General features: G+C 44.8%; 3 protein-coding genes across 17 annotated transcripts in view; 2 read left to right on the forward strand and 1 right to left on the reverse strand.

The window, feature by feature from the left end:
• Positions 1-1,981, forward strand: part of RAPH1 (Ras association (RalGDS/AF-6) and pleckstrin homology domains 1) — an 89,250-nt gene extending 87,269 nt beyond the window's left edge. For all 9 annotated transcript variants that reach the window (XM_035571779.2, XM_035571792.2, XM_035571819.2 and 6 more), the window contains one exon: positions 332-1,981. In XM_035571779.2, coding sequence (XP_035427672.1) covers positions 332-492 — 161 coding nt within the window. In that variant the 3' untranslated portion in view covers positions 493-1,981. The remainder of the gene's footprint in view (positions 1-331) is intronic.
• Positions 1,982-4,493: 2,512 nt separating this feature from the next.
• On the forward strand, positions 4,494-13,715 carry LOC118261149 (ras-associated and pleckstrin homology domains-containing protein 1-like). 2 transcript variants are annotated; one of them, XM_035571831.2, is made up of 2 exons: positions 4,494-12,943; positions 13,013-13,715. In XM_035571831.2, exon 1 carries the CDS (start codon positions 4,511-4,513, stop codon positions 6,089-6,091), a length of 1,581 nt encoding a protein of 526 aa, XP_035427724.1. In that variant the 5' UTR covers positions 4,494-4,510; the 3' UTR covers positions 6,092-12,943; positions 13,013-13,715. The 2 variants fall into 2 exon arrangements, with proteins under 2 accessions (XP_035427724.1, XP_050567677.1); XM_050711720.1 differs by lacking the exon at positions 13,013-13,715 and having other exon boundaries at positions 4,494-10,777; positions 12,771-12,915.
• Positions 13,716-13,848: 133 nt separating this feature from the next.
• The window catches only part of ABI2 (abl interactor 2), a 61,672-nt gene continuing 54,147 nt past the window's right edge, over positions 13,849-21,373 (reverse strand). For all 6 annotated transcript variants that reach the window (XM_035571885.2, XM_035571894.2, XM_035571874.2 and 3 more), the window contains 2 exons: positions 20,957-21,130; positions 13,849-20,043 (listed from right to left, as the gene is read on the reverse strand). In XM_035571885.2, the coding sequence (XP_035427778.1) occupies positions 19,868-20,043; positions 20,957-21,130 (350 nt within the window). In that variant the 3' untranslated portion in view covers positions 13,849-19,867. The remainder of the gene's footprint in view (positions 20,044-20,956; positions 21,131-21,373) is intronic.

Genomic DNA, 21,373 nt, shown 5'->3' on the forward strand with positions numbered 1-21,373 from the left:
CAATTGCGAAATAATCCCTGCCCATAGGCAAAGATACAGACAATCTCTTGAGAGACAAACTTTGAAAATAGTGGTTCTGCTCCTTTGTCAAATTTGTTGTGCCTGCATGAGTATGGTCTTGTTGCTCTGTTGTGTTGTCCAGACAGCAGTCTTCAGTGGGCTGGCTGTGAGCTGGAGCTTGTGCAGTCGTTAGTGGGAACAGTGTTATTTGGTGGGATAACACATTTAACAAGTGTGACCAATAAATGTCACACAGACTTGAATTATAAGCACATTAGCTCTACTCTTACATTTAGAAATGTAAACTGTTTCTTTGCTTTTTTTTAAACAGAATCTCAATCAAATCATTCTAATCAGTCTGACAGTGGAGTTTCTGACACCCAGCCAACTGGACATGTCCGTTCCCAAAGTATTGTCAGCTCCATGTTCTCTGAGGCCTGGAAGCGAGGCACTCAACTGGAGGAATCCAGCAAGGTAACAAGAAGACTTTAGTTTGAGAACCAACACCCAACAAAATGCACAAGACAGAGTGTTACCTCTTCCACCTCTGTCTGGAATGGGGTGGATTTTTTTTCTCTTTATTACTCTATATTATTTGCATACACTGCTGCATACATTTTTTTTCAGGAATCACTTTTTCAGGGAGTTCAGACATGAAACCTTCTGCTCTTGTTTTTATTAGTGTGCACAGAACCCCCCTGGTGTTTGAAGGCATGAGACAGTCCTTCCCAAGAATCCTATTAATTAGTGTTGAGTAAAGACCAAATAAAAAGATCAGCTGTTAATAAGCTGATGAATTAAATTAATTTATTAAGATCTTTCTTCAGTTAACTAGTCATATTTTTCCATTGTAAAGATGTAAATGACAGATCTGGAGGCAGGTACACCTATTTAAGACGTGCTCCAATGTTTTTATTCCAATGGTTGCTATTATATTCTGTGGAAATGGAAGCAGTAAACATAGACACGGTTAAAGCAGAAGTACTAAAATTGAAAGTAATTGTGGATTGAGACAGATTTGATATCTGCTGTTGCTGGTAGAGAGTTAAAAAAGAAAGTAACCCATCGACTCCGAGAGTCTGTGGTGGTTTGGTTAGTTTTATGTCTGGTAGTTGGCTGGTGTAGTTCTTGGGGAGTACCTGCACACGCAGCGGAACCACCACTTCAGCTGGTTGGTTGTCAGGCTTAAAGGAATTTCCAGGTTCCTGAACAGCCATGATACAGGTATTAACTGCAGCAGTTATGTGTGGAAGTGTATTGGCAGGATGCTGTGGGAAGCCATCTTCTCTCCTGTCAGTCTCAAATCTTTCCCAAACTTCAGGTTCAAGCTAGATAGAGAAGGAGGCTTTTTAAAAATAAAACCATGGGTCACTACACCTCATATTGGTGCATCAGATAAATAACTAGAAATAAGACACAACATCACATTTTCAAATAAAAAAGCACAGGTGGCACAATGTGAAAACTCACTTGGCTCTGTTCTTTGGGATTTATAACTTTTCTGCAGTGCCTGCTGGCTTGGAAATCATCTGATTGTAATAGTGATGTAGTACTTGGCCCAGGAATGTAGCTTACTAAACTGTGATTCAAATTTTTTCTACTGCATGTGTGCAACACCTGCTGCATGTTCATCAGCAGATGGCTTGTGTATGTGTACAGGGTGCATCATATCTGCAGGGACTGGGTTGATGGAAAAGACAGGGCACTCAAGTCTGTCTAGCATGTATCCAACAGAGGTGGAAGAGTACTGCTATGAGAACTGTCATGTTACTGTTTTCTGAAGTTTTGTTTTTAATGTGAACTCTTTGCTACTACGCTCTGTGAACTTCTGGAGAAAATTTTGAGATTAGCACTATGGACCGCAACAAGTCCATAGTGCTGCTGGCAATTGCTCATTTAAATAAACCCCCATAATTTTTATGTTATCTGATTAAAGCATTTTTACAAATAAAATATTCAGACTGCTCCCTATCAAAGGCCATTCATGTTTCAAGATCTCATCAATTTGAATTCCCTTCTATGCACAAATCCATTGAAAGGTACATATCCTCACATGTTAACACAGGTAAATGGAAACTTGCAAAGACTCCAAATGAAATGAACCATGTAAAATTATGATTTGAAACTATGCTAAAAAGAATTCTGAGTAAATTGTTCACAAATTTAACTTAAGCCAAACTACTGTATGTGCTTTTTTATACTGTACAGGTCTGACCAAAGGAACATAAATGCTCAATAAATTAGGCTGGTAGGGGCAAATGTTAAACTGTGGCAAGAAAGGAAACAACATTATTGATATAATTGGTATATTATTATATATATTAGTATTATTGATGTAACTTCCCAAAATGCTGCTGATTGCCCAAAGAATATTTTGTTCACTTGTTCACGTTCATCACAGCTGGACAGTGAAAATGTCATGTCTTGTTTTCTTGTTAGATTTTAAAAATGTTCTTTTAAATAGGATAATACAACAGGCGTCAGAATGCGTGCTCACTGTGTGTGCTTTACGTGACAAGGAATAAGGGACAGTTCCCTGTTCAAGACTCTCTAAGGTCTTGCCATTCAGGGATAGCTGTTCTTTTATGCGCCAGTCTCCCTCTCATCGCTGTTTATGCCGCTTTTATTTTTTCCTGTTGCCTTTTGCTGTCTCAGGTGTCAAAAGTGAAGGTCAGCACACCCGTGGTGCCTTATACAGGGCAGAACTAAGGTCAGGGGATGTTACTTGTAAATTCATTAATTTGGGTGATTGGGAGAATGGTAATTGCAGACTAACATATGCAAGAGATCAAGATCTCTCCCTGTTTTGTTATGTGAACACGTTGATGAAGCTTGAGAACTTTGTTACACTCTTGCCTCACAGACCTAATGTGACAGGTAGAGGCATACCCCATGTTTGTTGTAAATTGCCCTTTGTTGTTTCTTACTCTAATCTTTTTGGTGTTGTTCCTGTGCATATAGAAACCCTGTGCACCTGTGTTTAAAACAAAGCAATATGCAAACATTCTTATACAGCGAAAATGAACATAATTGGGCTAACTTTTGGCAAAATATCTACTAATGAATTGTAGGTACTGAGTGCGGTTAGTTGCCATATTGGTATTGCATTTCTAATGCATGTTTCTAAGCTGTGCACTGTGAAGTTCACAACTTGGCTTGTAGCAAAACCACTTTGTATTAGGAAGTTGTTGATAAACTTGAGTAATGTAATTATCTTTTTAATTTTTAACATGAACGTAGGTATACAATTTTAGAGAAGCAATTTAACCTGAGCAAAACCCAGTGAGTAGATGAAAGCATTGCCTGCTGCTTTCCCATTGCTCCTTCCCTAAGACGGTTTTTTCCCTGTCTTTCCTTTCTTTTTTCTGAATAACATAACAGCTGCATGCCTAGCTTGTCTTTTCTAGGCTAACTTGTGTTGCAGGTCTCTAAACTTTTCCTTCTGGGGAAATTTTCCTAGGAAACCTTAGTTGTCCCTCTTTTTTGTGTTCGGTGTCAGAGCATGTGGAGAAGGACCTCAGAAATACGCCTTTGTAGAGCTTGCTCTTCATGTGTTTTAGAGCAGTTCAGGATTTCTGCACTGTGCAACACTAAGCTGGGTTAAGGCCTGCGCTGACAACATAAAGGCTTGTCAGACGCTCTGGGAGGCCGTGTATGGTTTAACTTCAGTCTTACAGAGCTGAAGAGATGCCTGCAGTCTCTTGCTCTGCCCAGCGTCCTTTGTTGTGGCCATTGGCACTCTGGGGAGTGTCCTGTTTGGTTCATTATGCTTGCCCGCAGGAGGACCAATGTGTCTCACTGGGTACAGCTGCCTCTCCCACAATTCTGGCATAGCTTGCAGTAGGCCTGGCCCCGCTGATTCTTGGCAGCTCCTCTGCCAGCTTGTGTGGCCAGACTGCAGGGTTCAGGCTTGATAAGTGTGAAGAACTGTCTCTTGCTGCATTGTTTTCCTAATACTTCCTGCATGCTGTGATCTGCCACTTAATTTTTAATGACAGGCACATTTAGATCTTGACTTTATAATCTCTTTGTCTCCTTCCCTCCCTCCCTCCCTATCTCTCTTTTTCTCCCTTTCCACTTTCACTAAAATTCCCTTCCCAATAGGCCCGAATGGAGCCTGCAGGTCGGCCCTTCATGTCTGTTCCACCTCCTGTGTCCCCGCAGACAAAAGTGGCGACCCCCTATGCAGCCTCACAGCCATCCCCCCCTCTGCCCCCCCCCACCACCTCCCCCTCCTCCACCCCCACCTCCCCCCCCTCCTCCTCCACCCCCCCTCCCCAGCCAGGCCGCCCCATCTGCTGCCTCTCCTGCCACCATGTTCGTCAAGTACAGCACCATCACCAGGCTGCAGAACGCTGCCCAGCACGGCGGGCCCTTTTCCAAGGCTCCTGCAGCACAGCAGCCCCCCCCACCCCCTCCAGCCTCGGGCAAGCCTCAGATCCTGGTGCCCCCCAACGGGGTCATGCCGCCTCCCCCCCCTCCACCACCGCCTCCCACTCCGGGCTCAGCCATGGCACAGCTGAAGCCGGCGCCTTGCGCCCCTTCTGTGCCACAGTTCACACCTCCACCACCACCCCCCAAAATCCATCAGGTGCAACCAAATATAAGCCAGGCTGCTGCCGCTGCAGCCACTGCTGCCCCCTCGTTGCCGCCCCCTCCTCCTCCCGTGCCTGCGCCCCCACCACCCCAAGCACCCCCAAAGCCTCTTGTGACAGCTCTCCCTCTACAGCCTAGCGGGAAGGCAGCGTCACCAGGGGTCACACATGTCACCCCCCCTGTGCCAGTTCCCTTGCCCCTTGCAATTAAGAAACAACCAAGTGTCACCTCTTCCCAGGTGCCTCCGCTGCCCCCAGCCCCTCCAGGCCCCACTCCTCCCCCAACGTTCCCAAAGCAGCAGAGTTTCTCTGTGAAGCCGCCTCCTTCCCCTCAGTCCCCAGTGCCGTCAGTGGTGAAGCAGATAGTCAGCCAGTTCCCACCTCCTCCCACCCCACCTGCCACTGAGCCCCAGCCTCTGAAACCCCTGCCGCTGAGCGTGGCTCCCCAGTCGCCTCCAGCGGTGAAGGCGAAGCCCAAGTGGCAGCCCGCCTCTGTTCCCTCTCCGGATTTCCCCCCTCCTCCACCAGAGAGCAGCTTAGTGTTTCCTCCTCCACCTCCTTCCCCAGCTACCTCTGCAGGTTCTCCCCCCCCTGACAAATCAGGGTCTCCAGTCAAAAAGACCAGCAAGACATCAAGCCCTGGAGGGAAGAAACCACCTCCAACACCTCAGCGGAACTCCAGCATCAAATCCACCAGCTCCACTGAGTACCATGAGTCCAAGAGACCTTCAGTGGACCGCCTTGTCAGCAAATTTGCACACCCACCAGAGCCGTCAGGGTCTCCTTTGAAGGAGTCATTGCCTCCTGCAGCCCCTCCAAAGCCTGGAAAGCTCAACCTTTCTGGTGTGAGCTTGCCCATCGTCGTTCCGCAGGGAGGGATCCCAGCCAAGGCTCCTGCACCAGGTGTGTCTGGGAAGGAACCCGTGGTTGAATTCCCTTCACCACCGTCGGATTCAGACTTTCCACCACCGCCACCTGAAATAGATCTTCCTGTCCCACCAGTTGAGATCCCATCCGTGTTTTCAGGCAGTACCTCCCCTAAAGTTGCTGTTGTCAATCCCCAGCCTCAGGCATGGTCAAAACCATCCATTAAAAAAGCCCCACCGCCCACGCGTCCGAAGCGGAATGACAGCACTCGGCTGACACAGGCAGACGTTGCAGAGCCACCGGTGACTCCTGGCCCCCAAGTGCCCACTTCACCCAAGTCCAGCCTTAGCGTTCAGCCAGGATTCTTGGCAGACCTCAACCGGACGCTGCAGCGGAAATCCATCACCCGGCACGGCTCCCTCTCCTCTGCACGGATGTCCAGAGCAGAGCCCACAGCCACCATGGACGACATGGCCCTGCCGCCACCCCCGCCGGAGCTTCTGGCTGACCAACAGAAGACAAGCAGCTTCAAGGGCAGTCATATATCTGGCTATGCAACGTTACGGAGGGGGCCGCCGCCTGCACCTCCCAAAAGGGATCAGAACACCAAGCTGTCGCAGGACTGGTAGTCCCCAGGGGCCGGTGCTCTCTGACTCGAGGGCTGCTCTGTGGTCAGGCAGCCTGTGATGTTATGCGCTTGGAGAGAATGTGGGGACGTGGACAATAGCCCCGTCAAAAGAGGTGATCTCAAACTGTAGCTAAGGTTAAAGATAGAGACGTTCCCCTTTCATGGCTAGGCCAAAAAAGTTGGGGGCTTGGGGTTGTCAATATTTTATTGGGGGGAAGTGGGTAGAGAGCCATCGACTTAATCCTTTCAATTTCTTTTACCCTTCGTATGGATTGGACCAAAATCCCTTTTTCTTACTTTTTCTGCATTGGGGGGAAGATAATTTTTGTAGTGTCTGTCCATGTGAGACATGTTTGTGCATGTATTATAAGTGTAGGTATATAATATATTGTGATATATTTCGTCGCAATTATAGAAGATAACCAGAATGTTTTTGTAGAGCCGTATTTATTGTTTCAGTCATTATATTATTGGGAATAAGACTCTGTAACCAATCAAATGTTACCGTATAAGATGGAGATGTAGAGGGCACTTTAAAGAAAGGAAGAAGAAAGAAAAAGAAGTAGGAAAAAAAAAGCACCACAAACCTTTTGGCAGTTTGTGATGGGTAAATTAATGGTGCAAAGCGGAGGTGTTCTGCTAGTAATTGTACATTGGTCATTGATTGAAAAATACAGACTCAACATACCAAAACATTCTGGTCATAATACTACTGAAAATGAGTATGTTCTGACAAAGAAAATAGATTTTATATATAGTGGGCTGGAGTGAAATATATTTATACTATAAAGAACCTCCCCCTTCCTTCCAAATAGTTTTAAAAAATACACTGCTACAAATTAATTGAAAATTATTTGCCCATGAAGTAACTAGGATAAATATATATTATTCCAATCCATTATGCATTTTAAGTTTATAATAGGCTCAATCGTTTGTTTTTATGACACAAGATGACCATTTGTGTTAACCCCTTCTGAAAGCTGCCAGGACTCCTGCAATCAGTGCCAACCCACAAGGCTGACCCGTGTGGATCCATCACTTGTACGTGTCATTCTTTCCCTGAATGAACAGGTAGGTTTCTGTAGAGAACACTCTGTTCTCACACAGACACACGCTACAGCGTACAGTCTCACCTTGTCTGTGCCTGATCAGATGTATTATCTTTACAAAAAAATAAGTGTCTGGAAACAGTTAAAGTGTTGTAATTCATTAGAAACTGTCAGGAAACTTTCCTTTCTCGAAAGAGAGAAGGGAATGGTAATTTCAGGCCAAGCACAGCTGGAATTCTCTTATCTTTGACCTGCCAGAGGCTGTGACCAATGCATAAATCTGTTAATTATGAAGTTGCGCTTCTAGCAGTCAAGGGAGAGGACTGGAAAAAAAACTTTGAGAGGCAATAACGTTTGCTATTAGTTTAATTTAAGGAGCCGTATGAGTAGTAAATAGATTATCATAATTGCCTTTTTTTTTTTTTTTTTATTGCTACCGAGTCACAATCACCGTATCAAGTACTAGCGTCCTTCATCTTGTATTTCAGGAGTTTGATTATACAGTCTTACCTACATATTGGACACAATAAGGTATTGTAATTAGGATAAGTGGTCCTGGGTGTTATGCATGTTCATTACAGGGTAGTGGTACACAATCTTTTTAAATCAACTAAAATACTTGGACTGTACCTATGCCATCTGCAGCTGTTAACAACTTCCCTGGTCATTACAGGGATACTGTCAAGGCTCAGCTGGCAAAGGATTCTACTGTTTACCTTTATTCCAAAAGCAAATACTATATGCTTTCCTCCCCCAAAAAGTGAATCAAAGGAAGTAGCCTGACCTGACAGTATCTTCAAGTGTGTAAAACAAGATGGAAACTGATCTCTCATTAGAGTAACTCAGATTGAGAAGAAATATTGTGAGTGTCCCCTATTCCTTTTTTTTTAAGTCCAAATAATAAAATTAATATCTTTGTGAATAATTTATGAATAGGAAAAAGGTTTTGCCAATTAGAGGGGGAAAATGATACATCTATAACTATATAGTTTTAAATAAGTGCATCATGAAAAGAGAAAAATTAATGGTGCTGTCTCTGTTGACCTGTTTCATATAATTTTATAAACTCCGTTTCAGCACCTCTGGAAATTGTTTTAATATTTCTGACTAGTTTTTTTGAGCAATAACAATATACCATTGTGTGCATTTTTAAAGCACTGCTATGGAAAGGCACTTTTTTTGTATCTTTCAAATTGTTCACAAAGTTTTGTTTCTACTATTTTTGTGCTTATCAAGTGTCCTTAACAGCATTTGCATTGTTGATTTTAAGCATGCTCAGTATAGCTGGCAAGTAACTTCGCAGGAAGATTGTTAAGCTATACTGCAATTCATGGGTGCTGTAATTTTCTACGTTGGTCCTCCTGCTGCTTTGTACTGTATGCAGCTCCTGGGGCTCACACCCACCAGTGCAGAAGGTGTGCAAGTACAGTCGTAACCCCCAGCTGTTACTGATGATAGGTAAGTGGACAAATCTTCTACTCCCTGGCAGGGTGCATCTGGGCTGACACAGCACATGCTCCCAGATGAGAATCAGTCAGGGAATTCTTGCTCCCTCTGTTTTCCTTTCCTTACAAGATAGCTAGCTCCACTGGTGGGTGACGGTTGCAGCCCTTTTTCTCCTGTTCACTCAGTGCGGGTACCTCTAGGATTTGCACTTGGCAGAGCAATGTTTTAAGTGCAGTTTTTTCAGAGGCATTTGAACTTTGTTCTTATGTTCTTGTGCCCAGTTTCATTTACCCAGTATCTCCCCCAGGACAATGAATCCATGCTTAACATTGCAGGCTGCTTAACAGCTTGCTGGGAGACAGAAGTTTAACTCAAGGTTCGCAGCAAAAAGAGTAAGTGTTGGCAAAGGTTGCAAGGTCGCATCCTTCTTAGTAGGACGTACTTCATCAGTCAGTAGTGATACAGAAATGTGAGTGGCTGCAGCTTTGTCTCAGATGTGTGCTGAAATTTGGATACAGAGTGATTTGGACAACCTGGTTTGCCTTTTCAGCTTATGGATCCTGTCAATGGAACTTGCTTTTCCAGTTTATTTACTACTGTTTTTATGACAGCAAATATCATGCCTTATTTGCTTGTGCAGTGGTCTCAGAATTGTACCATTTTATCTTGTAAAATCAGAAAATAAAGGGGCCAAAGCTCAGACACAAAGCAAGATGCTTCTTGCTACAAACAGGGGCAGTAATCCTTTTCGCACTACTAAAATTAGCATGTGAGAGCTGAGATCTCATACTCTGGACCCACAGATAGCAGATGCTTTTATCCTAAAATACTGAGAGCGTATAGCTACCGTTAATGTGGCATGATGAAGTGTATATACCCTTTGGCACTTAAAGTGTATGTCAGGGAAAGCCCTGCTCCTGCAGGAGGAGCTGAGAGCTGACAGCTGCATTCTTTATGCTCTTAATTTCCTCTCTGCCAAGCAGCAGTAGCATCCACCTTTGCAGGTAGCAGGGATCTGTTCAGCCAGCAGAGAGGGGGGAGGATCTCTGCATGTAGCACAGCTGTAGAAAGCAGGAACCTGGTCTTCTCAGGCACTCCAGTTTAATTCCACTCTTGTGGAATTGCTTTGGAAGGGAAAACTAGGCTCTCATAACAGCACTACTCGTAGAGGAAAAATGATAGTAACAAGAAAAGGTTTTGAGCAAGTGGTTCTGAATAAATCATTGGTAATGTGGTTGAAGTAGACATGCCAGTGGTTCTGTTTTGTCTTTCAAAACCTGTGTTTGGGGGAGGAGGTTAGGCACATGTCTCACAGTAAATAAATAAATTTTTAAAAAAATCCAGTTATTGTACATGGAAGAGGAAAGCTCCTGCTTCCCCCTGTGCAGTGGCTTTCTCCTGCAGCAAAGCACTGCTTGCTCTATCTTGGTGCATGACCTCAAAGCCAAAGAGCTCCTCTCCTGAACTTACTGTGTGATTTCCTGCAGGGCAACACAGAGTGATTGACAGACACATCAGGGAAAGAGTCAAGGTACCTGAATCACTTTGGTTTCAGGGCTGATGGGAGAGGGAGCAATATTTCAACAAGTGCATTTTAAGATTCACTGTTGTGGAGTTGCACATTTACAGGGTTTTTTTTGTTGTTGCTGTTTTTTTCTAATTTCTTTGTTCTGTGCTCTTAGGCAACCAGGTAACACAAATCAGCTCAGAGAAAGTGTGGCCAGTTTTGCTCTGGGTTAAAATTATTTTTTCCACAGTTAAAGGAACCAAAAGTGCCGCTTCAACAACAGAAGGGCAAAAAAGAGAATTTTTCTGCTTATTACAGAAAGCCACATAGAACTAAATTGTACTTCAGTGGTGCCGTTACAGGTAAAATAATTTCTTATTCAAAGATAGTAAGTAAGTGGGTCTTATTACGAGTATTATGTCTAATACAGAGTCATGTTAAAATCAGTTGTATCTCCTTGATTAACTGGGGCATTGTATGGCTCACTGGCTGTAACTATAGGTGGGGAACACTTACCGTGTTAGAGAATTAGATTTACCATTTGAAAATCTTGTTAATGTAGAGCCAAATTCTTTTTAGAGCTGTATTGACATTTCCGTTTGATTTGTCACACAGAATTTCCAAGACTTACTGCTCTTCCTGGTTTTCATCATTTATTTTAATGTAGCGGCAGAAGTTTATAAAGGTATTTTCTGTTTGGTATATGCGTATGTGACTTCCACCTTGTCAGCACAGATGCTTTCCTGGAGTTTTCTATCAGACCAAACACAAAAGCAATATAAACTCCTGACAGAAGGTTGTGATGGTGCAGCCAGAACATATGAGGGCTTTTCGGTTGTTTGTTGTGGGTTTTTTGGTTGTTTTGTGGGTGGTGGTTTGTGGTTTTTTTTTTTTTTTTGCCTTTCTTTTATTAAGGTTTAGATTTTGTACATGTTCAAACAGTGCTCCTAATTTGGGGGTAAAGGGACTCTTATACCTCTGTTTGAGAGGAGCTTCCCAAAGCCCCATTTTCTGGCTCCTGGTGTTTAGCTTTGCAGTCCCTTGGTTACTCGGGACAGGCTCCAAACCAGAGAGCATTTAACACTACAGGTTTTCCATAGATGTTTCTGTAATATGCTGGTGGATTTAAAAGTTTAAGTTTGGAAATATAAATTTCTCTGAAATTGAAAAATTTTCCTTTTTGAATTATTTATCTCCTTCAATTTAATATATATATTAAATACATATATGAGTGACAAAACCAGCATTATATTGCAGGGGTTACCACTCACTAATACTGTGATACCATGAGTCACAGGCTTTGTCTAGTTTTGAAAAGTTTAAGACACTAAATTGCAAATGAGGTGACAACACACGCCTAGCTGTCATAAGTAAATTAAAGTAATTGCCACTAACATAGGAAAAGTAGTTATTTGGGCTGATGGATATTTGGTGCTCTGAGGCGCTGAGTAGGGCAAGGATTCAGTGAGCTCTCTTTTCAGGAAAATTGTACATCCTCAGTGAGGTGAGCTAGAGAAGAATTTGGAGGAACAGGAACTGGTGCTATATGTATGCACAGTCCCCCACAGCAGGGATTTTGTGAGGGGAATGGGTGAGAAGGAACTTGAGGAACAGGTTTTGGAAACCCCCTTATTTAACACTTAAAGGCAACTCGTCTGTTAGGACACTTAGGAATGGAACCAACTGTTCTCTACAGTGGAAAACAGTTTCCTCTCACCTTTCCTAAGATGCCAAAGATGCATTCAGAGCTAAATTTCAGGTACACAGATGTTCTTGCACCAGCTGGTCCTGGAGCCAAGTGGACAGGGGCTGCAGCTGCTGTTTGGCAAGAGAGCAGGGCTGCTGCTGCTAGCTGTTGTGCATCTCTTGCCTTTGGTAACTGGGGGTACAGATCTGCAAGGGGTGGGGGCAAAGGGCGGTTTAGTGAGGGAACCTGTGCCCAGAGGCTCCCTCACTGCTGATTTGGTGCAGCACTATAAAGCTTGTACTTAAAAAAGGAAAATGAAATTCTTTCACAAGTTGTAACTGAAATCTTAGTTCTCCTTCTAGTGGACTGCCGTGGACCAGAAATTAACTGGAGTAGCAGTTTGTTTTATGGCTTACACTAATTGTTAGCGGCCACTGGTGATATCCTGTATAATACTGGGGATGCAAATGTAAGAAAAAAGTGTCATTGCAATGATGATTTTTCTGTACAGCAAACTTGTGCTGAGTGCTATAAATACATTCATGTTTACTGCTTTAAAAAGAAAATTGCACATTCTGTCTTTCAGTGGAATTGCCTCCCCTCTTCTTCCCTTTCCAAAAAGAAAAATCAAAGCTCTTTTAGACTGATAGCTTCAGGTTGGGGGGAGCTTTGCCATATTATAAATATATATAAATATATGTATAAATATACTTTTTTAAGCATGAGAGAGGACAAAAGAAATACTACATTATAGAGTACCCAATATAGACCATTATACAATGGAATATGCACAATTCAATAAAGATGTAGTTAAATTTAATAATTGTTTTAATCCTCTGTCTTGCCATTTTCCTTTTTCAGTTCATAGCCCACATTGTCTTCTAAGGGCACTAGTGGTTCCCCTTTTAGGGATCAGATATCTGACAGCCTACAGGTTACAATTTCTGTGCTCACGCTTGATAAAATTGCTATTTATTGTTCCTTTGCACAGTTCTTTCCAGTGGGTCAGAACTGGCTGTACCAGTAACAAGGTGCACACCAGCTACAGGTCTAAAGAGGACCCAGAGTGAAGGCTCACCTTTTCCATCTGCGTGCTTCCCCAGACATACAGGGTCCTGGCATTACTCTGTACATCTCTGCTCACCCAAGAAGAGCTGATGGCTGGTAAGTGCTGGTGCAGCCCCTCTCTGGGGTCCGCTGTAGGGAATACAGCTCTGTTCATCTCTCCCTTAGGGACGCTCATAGACTAGCCATGCAGCAGTCATGAGATATTACTGCAGGGATTTGAAAGTCAGGATTATAAGAACTCAGACTGGAATTCCTGCTGACGTGGGGCAGTCATTCTTAGAGGCACTGAGGTACTTGGTCTTGCATGTAGCTGAGGTAGCCTCTGCCTTGAGCCAGGAGATGGAACACCATCCTTGGGAAGCAGCAGCTGCAGTGCATGCTCTCACCTACCGGAGACGGAATGCAGCTCAGTGAAAGGAATTCACAAGCAGCACAGCTGTGTGCATACCACAAGGAGATCAGAGCTGGACAGGACACAGCACATAAAGCAAGTGTCACGGCCCCAGGGCAGGCATGTCACCACTGAAAGAAGAGCAGCTCTCGTGTTCCTGCAGGCCCAGAGGAAGGGACTTCTGCCTAAACACTGGTGGTGCAGAATGTTACTTGGGAAAGGCAAGGGAGAGCAGCTCTCCAGCCAGCTCAGACGAATCCGAGCCTAAAGCTGGTGGAACAAGATGGGAGCTCAGAGCTGTGAACATGGCATGGGTGCCCTGTGCTGGAAGAAGAGCTGGCATCCCACCCAGTAGTGGTAACTGCAGGAAAGGCAGTCATACAGAAGTTAGTGGAGAGAGCAGCTGCTGAAGGCAGCGAGGTGGATGCAAGTCATCATACCTGTGCTGACCTCAGGAAGGGCTGACCTCAGAGCTCCTCTGGAACAGGGCTGCATACACAATCTACTTATCCCAGCCTCGACCTGTTGAAAAGTCTGTAGCAAAAGACAAGGAATGTGACGCAGCAGGGACACACTCACAGAACACAAGGTGACAGACCACATGGTGTGTGCTTTGTTCGTTTTATTTAGGGCTCGTAACAAGAGGGTTTAGTACACAGCAACAGTTAATTCCAAGTACAATTAAAAAAATTTAAAAATTGGGTTATGCACTCACTTGGAAGGTGGTTCAAATGGCACACACAATAAAACGTTACTGGCGGCACACAGCTCCCCAGAGTCCTGCAGGCTTGATCATTTACAGTGGGCTCTGCACTCATCCACTGCATCAGCAGTGCCAAAATCAAAAGCACCGGGTGCTTCTCCTCTGACTGCAAACCAACGGTGTGTGTGGGGGTTCTGCTTTCAGAAAAAAAGTACATGGACAAAAGATCCATGTTAGACACTAACATTTCCAGAGAGTTCATAGAAACTACTTGTCCATGCAAGTTGCAAAAGACACTTTTTCAAATGTGACAAGAAGCACTTGGGCTTTACAGAAAAAAATAATCCAGACGTCAGCACTTTAGCAAGGCGCTGTAATGGAAATGAATTTGTACAAAGCTCTTCCTCATTAGTAGACAGTGGTAGGATTTTTCTGAGGTTTTAAGAGAAATAGGAACAACTACACTGCACGTATTTCAGCAGAGTCACCACACAGGTATTCAGCAGGATACTGGGTGTAGGCTTACCTCTGGCCAACGGGCTGCTGACTTTACCTTTTTGTAACGCATCTTGGAATAAGCAAAGGTACTAATAAAATGGGTATGTTCAGAGTACCAAAGGAAAAAAAAAGTTCCTGCATTCACAGGAGGCTGCACAAAACACATCGGTTCTTTTACTTTGAATGAAAGCAGCAGAACACCGTGGTCTGTGAATTATTCTTTGTAACTGCAGTTGGCAAACCTTGGCCGCATCAAGCATTCAGCAACCTTCCCACAGAAAGGAGACAAAGGTCCCACTACTCTTGCACTTTCAAAAAAAAAAATCAAAAGGACTGTTGCTCCACACTGACTTCAGCTACTGAAAAGAAAAACTGTTACCCTCTCGCACTATTCTGACCTCTGTGTAATACCATTTTAGCCACAAACTGTGGCTGTGCCTAATACTGACTGATGCCAAAGAGTGAGGAAGGTGGAGAATATATCTGTAAGCACAGTAAATTCTTCAACATGGCTCCCTATAAGCTACATATAGACCATCATCTATCTGCTCATACTGTTTTACAACGCTGCCTTTTCTCAAGATTAAATACTTGTCTTAGTGAACGCAACAGTTCTGCACATTTCCCACTACCACTATTGCCAGCAAAGGCTTGTCTGACTTAAGACTGTATGGGTTTTGCAAGGTTTCTTGAAATGCTGCAGTCCTCAGTCACTGACTCTACACTCAATGCTAAGAAACCCAGTAGAAGCCACAGCACCAGTGTCCAACAGCCTCCTCTAGCAGCTTCCAACGAGTTGCCCTGTAAATGCCACTAGATTACTAACCGAAGAAAAGTCCTGTCCTTTCCACACAAAAATGTAAAACTTTTGCATTTGATCTATGCCTGAAGGCCAGAGACATAATTAAAAGTGAGCTTGTTCCTCCTGAAGAGAGGCACAGCTACAGCATTCACTGGGAACTGCTGGACGCTGCTGAGCAGAGCACAGCAGTAACGTGCCACCTTCTGACACAGGTAGGAGACACCCCAGAAGCACAACAGGCTGCACCAGTGCATGACCCTCCACCACCAGTCAGCGACTCACACATACGCAACAGGCGGGCAGCACACCCGCTGTCCAAAAAGGAGCATCAGTCCTGTCGCTGCTTCCCGTCTCAAGGACAGCTGAAAAGCCCAAGGTAAAAGTGCTGCTTGGCAGACGCTGCATTGCTGCCATCGTACCCTTTGGTTCTCGGCTGTCACCAAGAGTGCTGAAGAACCACGCAGAGCAGGGGACCAAGCATTCTGCCGATTTGCAAACATGGCGCTAGGGCTGCCTTGACAAGACAAGCGTGCTGGCATAAGCAGAAGACAGGCACATCCTCTTACTCCAGAAAGTAATGCACAGCAAGAGCCCCCAAACAGCAAAGAAAGAAAGGTTTCAGGAGGTGTGAAAGGAGAACCACCTGTTCTAGCAAGAGCTAGCTGGTTCTCAGCCTTCCTGCCACCCCTGGTAACACACCCAGCCAGAGACCAGAGGGACAGTGGGGGAGCTGTGGTGCAAACCAGCAACAAGTTCCACCTACTTCCAGGAAACCCCAACTCAACTTCCTGTTATCACTTACAACAAGACAAGGGCCACGCTCCACCTTTTGCCCTCCAGTGAGAGCAGCGGCTCGTCAACGTCCGTGTCTGTGATCTCTCACAAGTCAGGCTAACAAGTCCCCTGGCACTGCCTCTGCTCTGTAGTGCCTGCTCCTGCTACTGTGCATGGAGGTGCAGTCCAGATGCATAGGCATAAAATGGGCAGCTTGGTTTTCCTGCCACTCTCAACCGTCTGCTGCAACAGCCAATGAGGGGAACAAAGAAAAGCAATCTGAGAGAAAAAAAAAAAAACAACAACAACATGAGACACATGCAACCCCAGCTCCCTCAGGAACAAAGGCATGAAAATAACCTGCACCAACACTAGCTGGGGACAGTCTATGACCTCCTTTCACACAGACATGTGGCAGAGGGATAGCTGTAGTTAATAGCTTTGTCCCACAGCGCCAAGAGCAAGGAAAAACTCTGCTACAGCAAACCAAAGCCAAATCCACAGCTAGAGAGTCCTAGTGCACAATGAAAACATCTGGCTGGGCTAATGCAGCTCTCATGAAATGAGAAACATTCATTTTGGCCATACGGCACTCTTTGGCCTATTCTGGAGTGTCTCCTTCCCCTACCTCTCTCATGCACACCTGCTGCACTGATCAACGGCTTGTGATGCTGAACACCTCCCACTGTGGCAGCAGAACGCAGTGAAGAGAAGTTGTGCATCTATGTGAAATACTGAGGGTTTTTTCCACACTTCTCCCCTACCCCCCTTTTAGAAGTATATGTAAATAAGGAGGTGTGGGGGTGAAGGTTTTGGAGAAGACATACAAGGGACAAAACTGGAAACACAACCCTCACTGACTTCACTAGCATGCAGTCTATGTAACATTAATACACAAAGCCTGTTTACCTTGGCCTGGTCTATGACCATAACATCACATCATCCCCAAACAAGCCACAGAATTAAAATCTATACAAAAAAAGAAGTATGCATAAAACTCAACACATTTATTTGCATTAGTACTGCATAATAAAGCTTAAAACCAGCAGGAGGTGACCCCAAAATTCCATCCAGAGCAGCTCTTACAGGACAAACAATACCACATGCTATCTGCAGAAGCCCAACTATCTTTGGCCCATCAAGCCAACCCAGCCTTTGAAGGAGCTTGGCACATCTTCAGGGTTTTTCAGCCTCATCTTCTGTCCTGAGCTCTGACATGCATTCAGCACTTTCCAGAGTACATACTGTTCCGCTCTGGCAGCTCTCAACACAGAAAACTCACAAGATACACAACCAGCTGAACAAAAATTAAGGACATGGGTGTGTATCACACACTATGGAAGTACACACTGTCGCCACCCATCAGTCAGAAGTATTCAAGCGCATGCTCTTACACATACTGAGTTAAAGACATGATTGCACTAATGCGTGACCTCCCAGCTGGAATATGGGTGTGCAAGGAGAGAGCATTCGCTCTCCTGTAGTAACGTTCTAAGCTGCCAAACTTGATACATTTGTGCACTGTGTGCTCAGTCTTCACCAAAAACAAACCCAGCACAGCAGAAGGCAGGAACGCTCCAATACTCCTGAAAAACGCAATTCTTTGGTGGCTGTGTAATACTGCAGTGCAATCACCCTGATCTCTAGCCATGCTGCAAGCACCACTGCCCTTTGCAAAAGCTGTAGGCCTGCCCTGTGGCACTGGAAACAGACATTCCAGGTACTGGACAACCAGTGTTTCTAGGTATGTTCCCAGAGAAATGCGCTGAGGGAACTGAACATGGCTGCTTCCGCTAGTCTTGCTGCAAGACAGAAGGAAGGTAAAAGGGTATCTGTTCTAGCTAACGTTTATTCCAAATACTAATGCTGCCAGCTTCTACAAAGAAGACAACAGTGTCTTGGCTACACAGCTGCAGACTAAGCATGGGAGAAAGTAACTTCCATCTTTGCACTGGTTCCTTCAGAACTGTACCTTCCACCAAACTAGTTCCTTTTACACACTGTCACAGGAGTTAATGCCCTCTTTTGCAAGCTCACCGCAGATACCAATAAAACTTACCGGTATCCCCCATGCACCTCACCTGTTTGTTTCCTCTTTCTTCCCCCTTGAGCAGCTGTGGGTCCTTTTCCCACTTGAGTTTGTACCAAACCTGCACCTCCATCCTGATACTGCACTGGCTACAAAGCAAGGGGATTGTGTCAAGTCCCCCTGCCAATATTATCACAAACTCACCCTTGGCACTGCTCTCTGCACTGCTGTTTTACATACAGGCCTCAGAAGAAAGGTGCAGTGTTACCTTGCCTTTGACAAGCTACTGCTGGTACCAGCTGGAACTTGGTCAGGCGACAGTCAAAAGTTGTCCAGGAAGTTGCCCTAGCCAGGAGGCTCTCACAACGCAGGGGTCAGCTCCATTTGTGGGCCAACAGGACTGCAACAGGAGGTTTAATCGGTTCATTCTGTTAGTGCATGACATTCACCCAAAGACAGTGTTTAGTCCTTCCTGAGGGCAGACTAGTACAGCCATCATTTTACACTGATCTGCAAAAGCAGAACACTGAGCAGCATTTTAACTGAAACTTAAAAAGCAAACTATTAACCCAGGGGCCTTCACTTGGTATTACTCCACCCCAGATCCACCAGTACAGCTCAAAATATCTATTTCTTAAAAATACGCAATGGAAAGGACTGGGAGAAGAGCTAGGACTACTACTAGTTACTGCTTGGATTTCCATGGGAAACCAGTACACACAACAGCCCTTTTTACTTCCACTGAAGAGATTTTGGCAACAGACATGAAGACGACAATTGCCGTTTGTCCTGCCTCTGCACAGGGCTCTCACAGTACATATGCAAATCTAGTCATCAAGTACAAAAAGCCAATTTACAATACCTGATTGGATTTTTAAGATTATATTGTGCATAAGACTAAAGTTGGGGGTAAGTTTCTCTAGTGCAAGCAGGCGTGAGTAGATCTGAACCTTAGAGGTCACAGCCCCTAGAGTTTATCCTCAGACCCTAGGAGGACCTGTAAACTTCGTTTCACCTTCACCGTCAATGGCATCTGTGAGTTCCGTTTAACCCAGCAGCACCCATGGCAGGTAGCTCGGTGCGGAGCAGCACGTTTACATCAGTGCGTAACAAAAACCAAACCTGTTGCATTCAAAAGATGAGGAAATGGGGGTGAGGGTCCTCTGGGCCGCAGCCATCCTAATTGTCTAAACTAAAAGGCGATTGATTCAAAGCCAGCTCTGTGTGCCCTGGGTCAGCCTACATGTGCAGAGCAGCTGCAAAAGTGTTTAATGCTAAGATGTAACCACCTGTAAGGAAGTCAGATACACGAACGGCTTTGTGTACAAATCCCAGTGTTCCCTAGCACACGAGCGTTCTTCCAGCTGCACAGGAGTGTAGTGTAGAAACAGGAGGGACATCCACTGGCCAGCAACCCTTCACCACACGCATCGCAGGACATCCCAAGTGCCAGGCACTGCTGCCAAAAGTAGTACCGTGAGGGCGCACAGGATTCCTGAGACAGATCCCAGAGCCTGTCAGAAGTCAGAATTTGACTGAAGTGTCAGCTACTCAAGGCGTTTGTTACATCTGAATGGGTCAGCTTAATTCACCATCAGATGGCTCAGGATAGCCTCTCCGCTGGCAGCCGGAAGAGCCATTTGTTCAAACAACTCAAATCACTATTGTTTTATAATGAGGAGAAAAAAAAAAAAGAAAAAAAGAGTGGTTGTTACAATTATCCTTCATTCAGCTATTCTGGATGGGGCCCCAGAGGCTGGTGGAGATCCGGGAAGCCCTGACAGCTCCTGCAACAGGAGATGCAGAGCTCTGTCCTCGAGTCTTCACTCCGAGTAATGCATGATGGACTCTACATAGTTCCCTGGGAAGAGCCCCGTCACTCCATTCATGACCCCTTCGTACCAACCGTCATCATTCTTCTTGATGACATATATGATGGCACCTTCCTGAAATGACAGCTCGTCTTCTTTGTCCTTCGTGTAGTCATAGATGGCCACCACTAAAGAACAGAGAATCAGAGTATGGACTGTTAGGAGAGGTACGAGCATGTACCTCAGTTATCCCCACATTTAGATATATAAAATGCACATGTGCAGTCCCATTATCAAGAAATCACTCCTATCATACATTATACCAAAGTAAGTGAAATCCACTTAAGAAATACAGAAGGAAACACAGTGCCTCTCTAAAACAAAATGCATGCCTACTGTATCATCAGGAACTTTCCCTCCAACCACAGAATAGTGGGAAATACTAAACAGATGAAAGCTGCTTCAGAAAGTCAAAGAAATATGACAAAACACTGGCAAATATGAAACAGAAGATATATATCATTATCCAGATAACATTTAAAAAACTCTACAATCATACAGCATAGCTGTTAAGAAACTATTACTACAGGGAAATATTTATGGACATATACATATCCATGTACAGAGATACCTACATAACATGTATATACGCAATATGTAAGAAAGGTGTCTTAAGCATGTGCACCACTAAGAGGGAAGACTCGTGAGTCTCTTAAGACTGGGCATGCTTTGCATGCCCCTTACAATGAGGCCGTTATAAGAGGGCTGTGCACATGTCTCTAGGACGCTGGGCATGCTTGGCACACCCTTTAAAAGGCTCTTACAAGGATCCACGCACAAAGCCCCCTTACAAGGGGTGCGCAAAGCATGCCCAGCGTCTTAGAGGTGCAGGCACGTGGCCTCTTCATGAAGAGCACGTGAAGCCCTCACAGAGTCCTATGGGCATGTGAAGAGCACCCGCCCATGTTTTAGAGTCACACAGTGGGACACTTGGCACGCTTTGTGCACCTGTAAGAGAGACTTTGCACAGGGCTGGATACCAGGAGCGTATAGAAACTATTACAAAAATAATACCACCATCTCTAGCAGCTTTAAACCTACCCTTTTCTAAGTAGGTCCGTGGTGCCCAGGGAGGGTCCTCCTCCGCGTAAGGATCGCTGTACTCCACCACTGCTGCTTCCTCCTCCTCGTAGTCCTCTGGAGGTGGGGGCGGCGGGGGGGATTCATCGAACACTGGCTCATCCACAGGCGGTGGTGGGGGAGGAGTATCTGAAACTGAAAATAAGCAGCAATGTAACCATGAGAGTATCTCTAAGAGCCATGGCTAACGGTTTAAATAAGATTCCCTGTCCCAATTATTGGCTCTGGCATCAATGTTTGGAACTTGTGAAGATACACTAGAGAATCATTGAATTCAATGAATCAGGATCCTCCAATTAAATTATTTCCTTTTTAGACCCCCTTAGGAACTTCTGACAAACTTGCAGAGACAGTAAAGAAAGCAGAATTCTGGCTGTA

The sequence above is a fragment of the Cygnus atratus genome, chromosome 6, assembly GCF_013377495.2.
Source record: "Cygnus atratus isolate AKBS03 ecotype Queensland, Australia chromosome 6, CAtr_DNAZoo_HiC_assembly, whole genome shotgun sequence".
In the NCBI taxonomy this organism is placed as follows: domain Eukaryota; kingdom Metazoa; phylum Chordata; class Aves; order Anseriformes; family Anatidae; genus Cygnus; species Cygnus atratus.

What these genes read in the sequence shown, in the direction of transcription:
- LOC118261149 (XM_035571831.2), top strand. Translation starts at nt 4,511, where the DNA reads ATGGCACAGCTGAAGCCGGCGCCTTGCGCCCCTTCTGTGCCACAGTTC.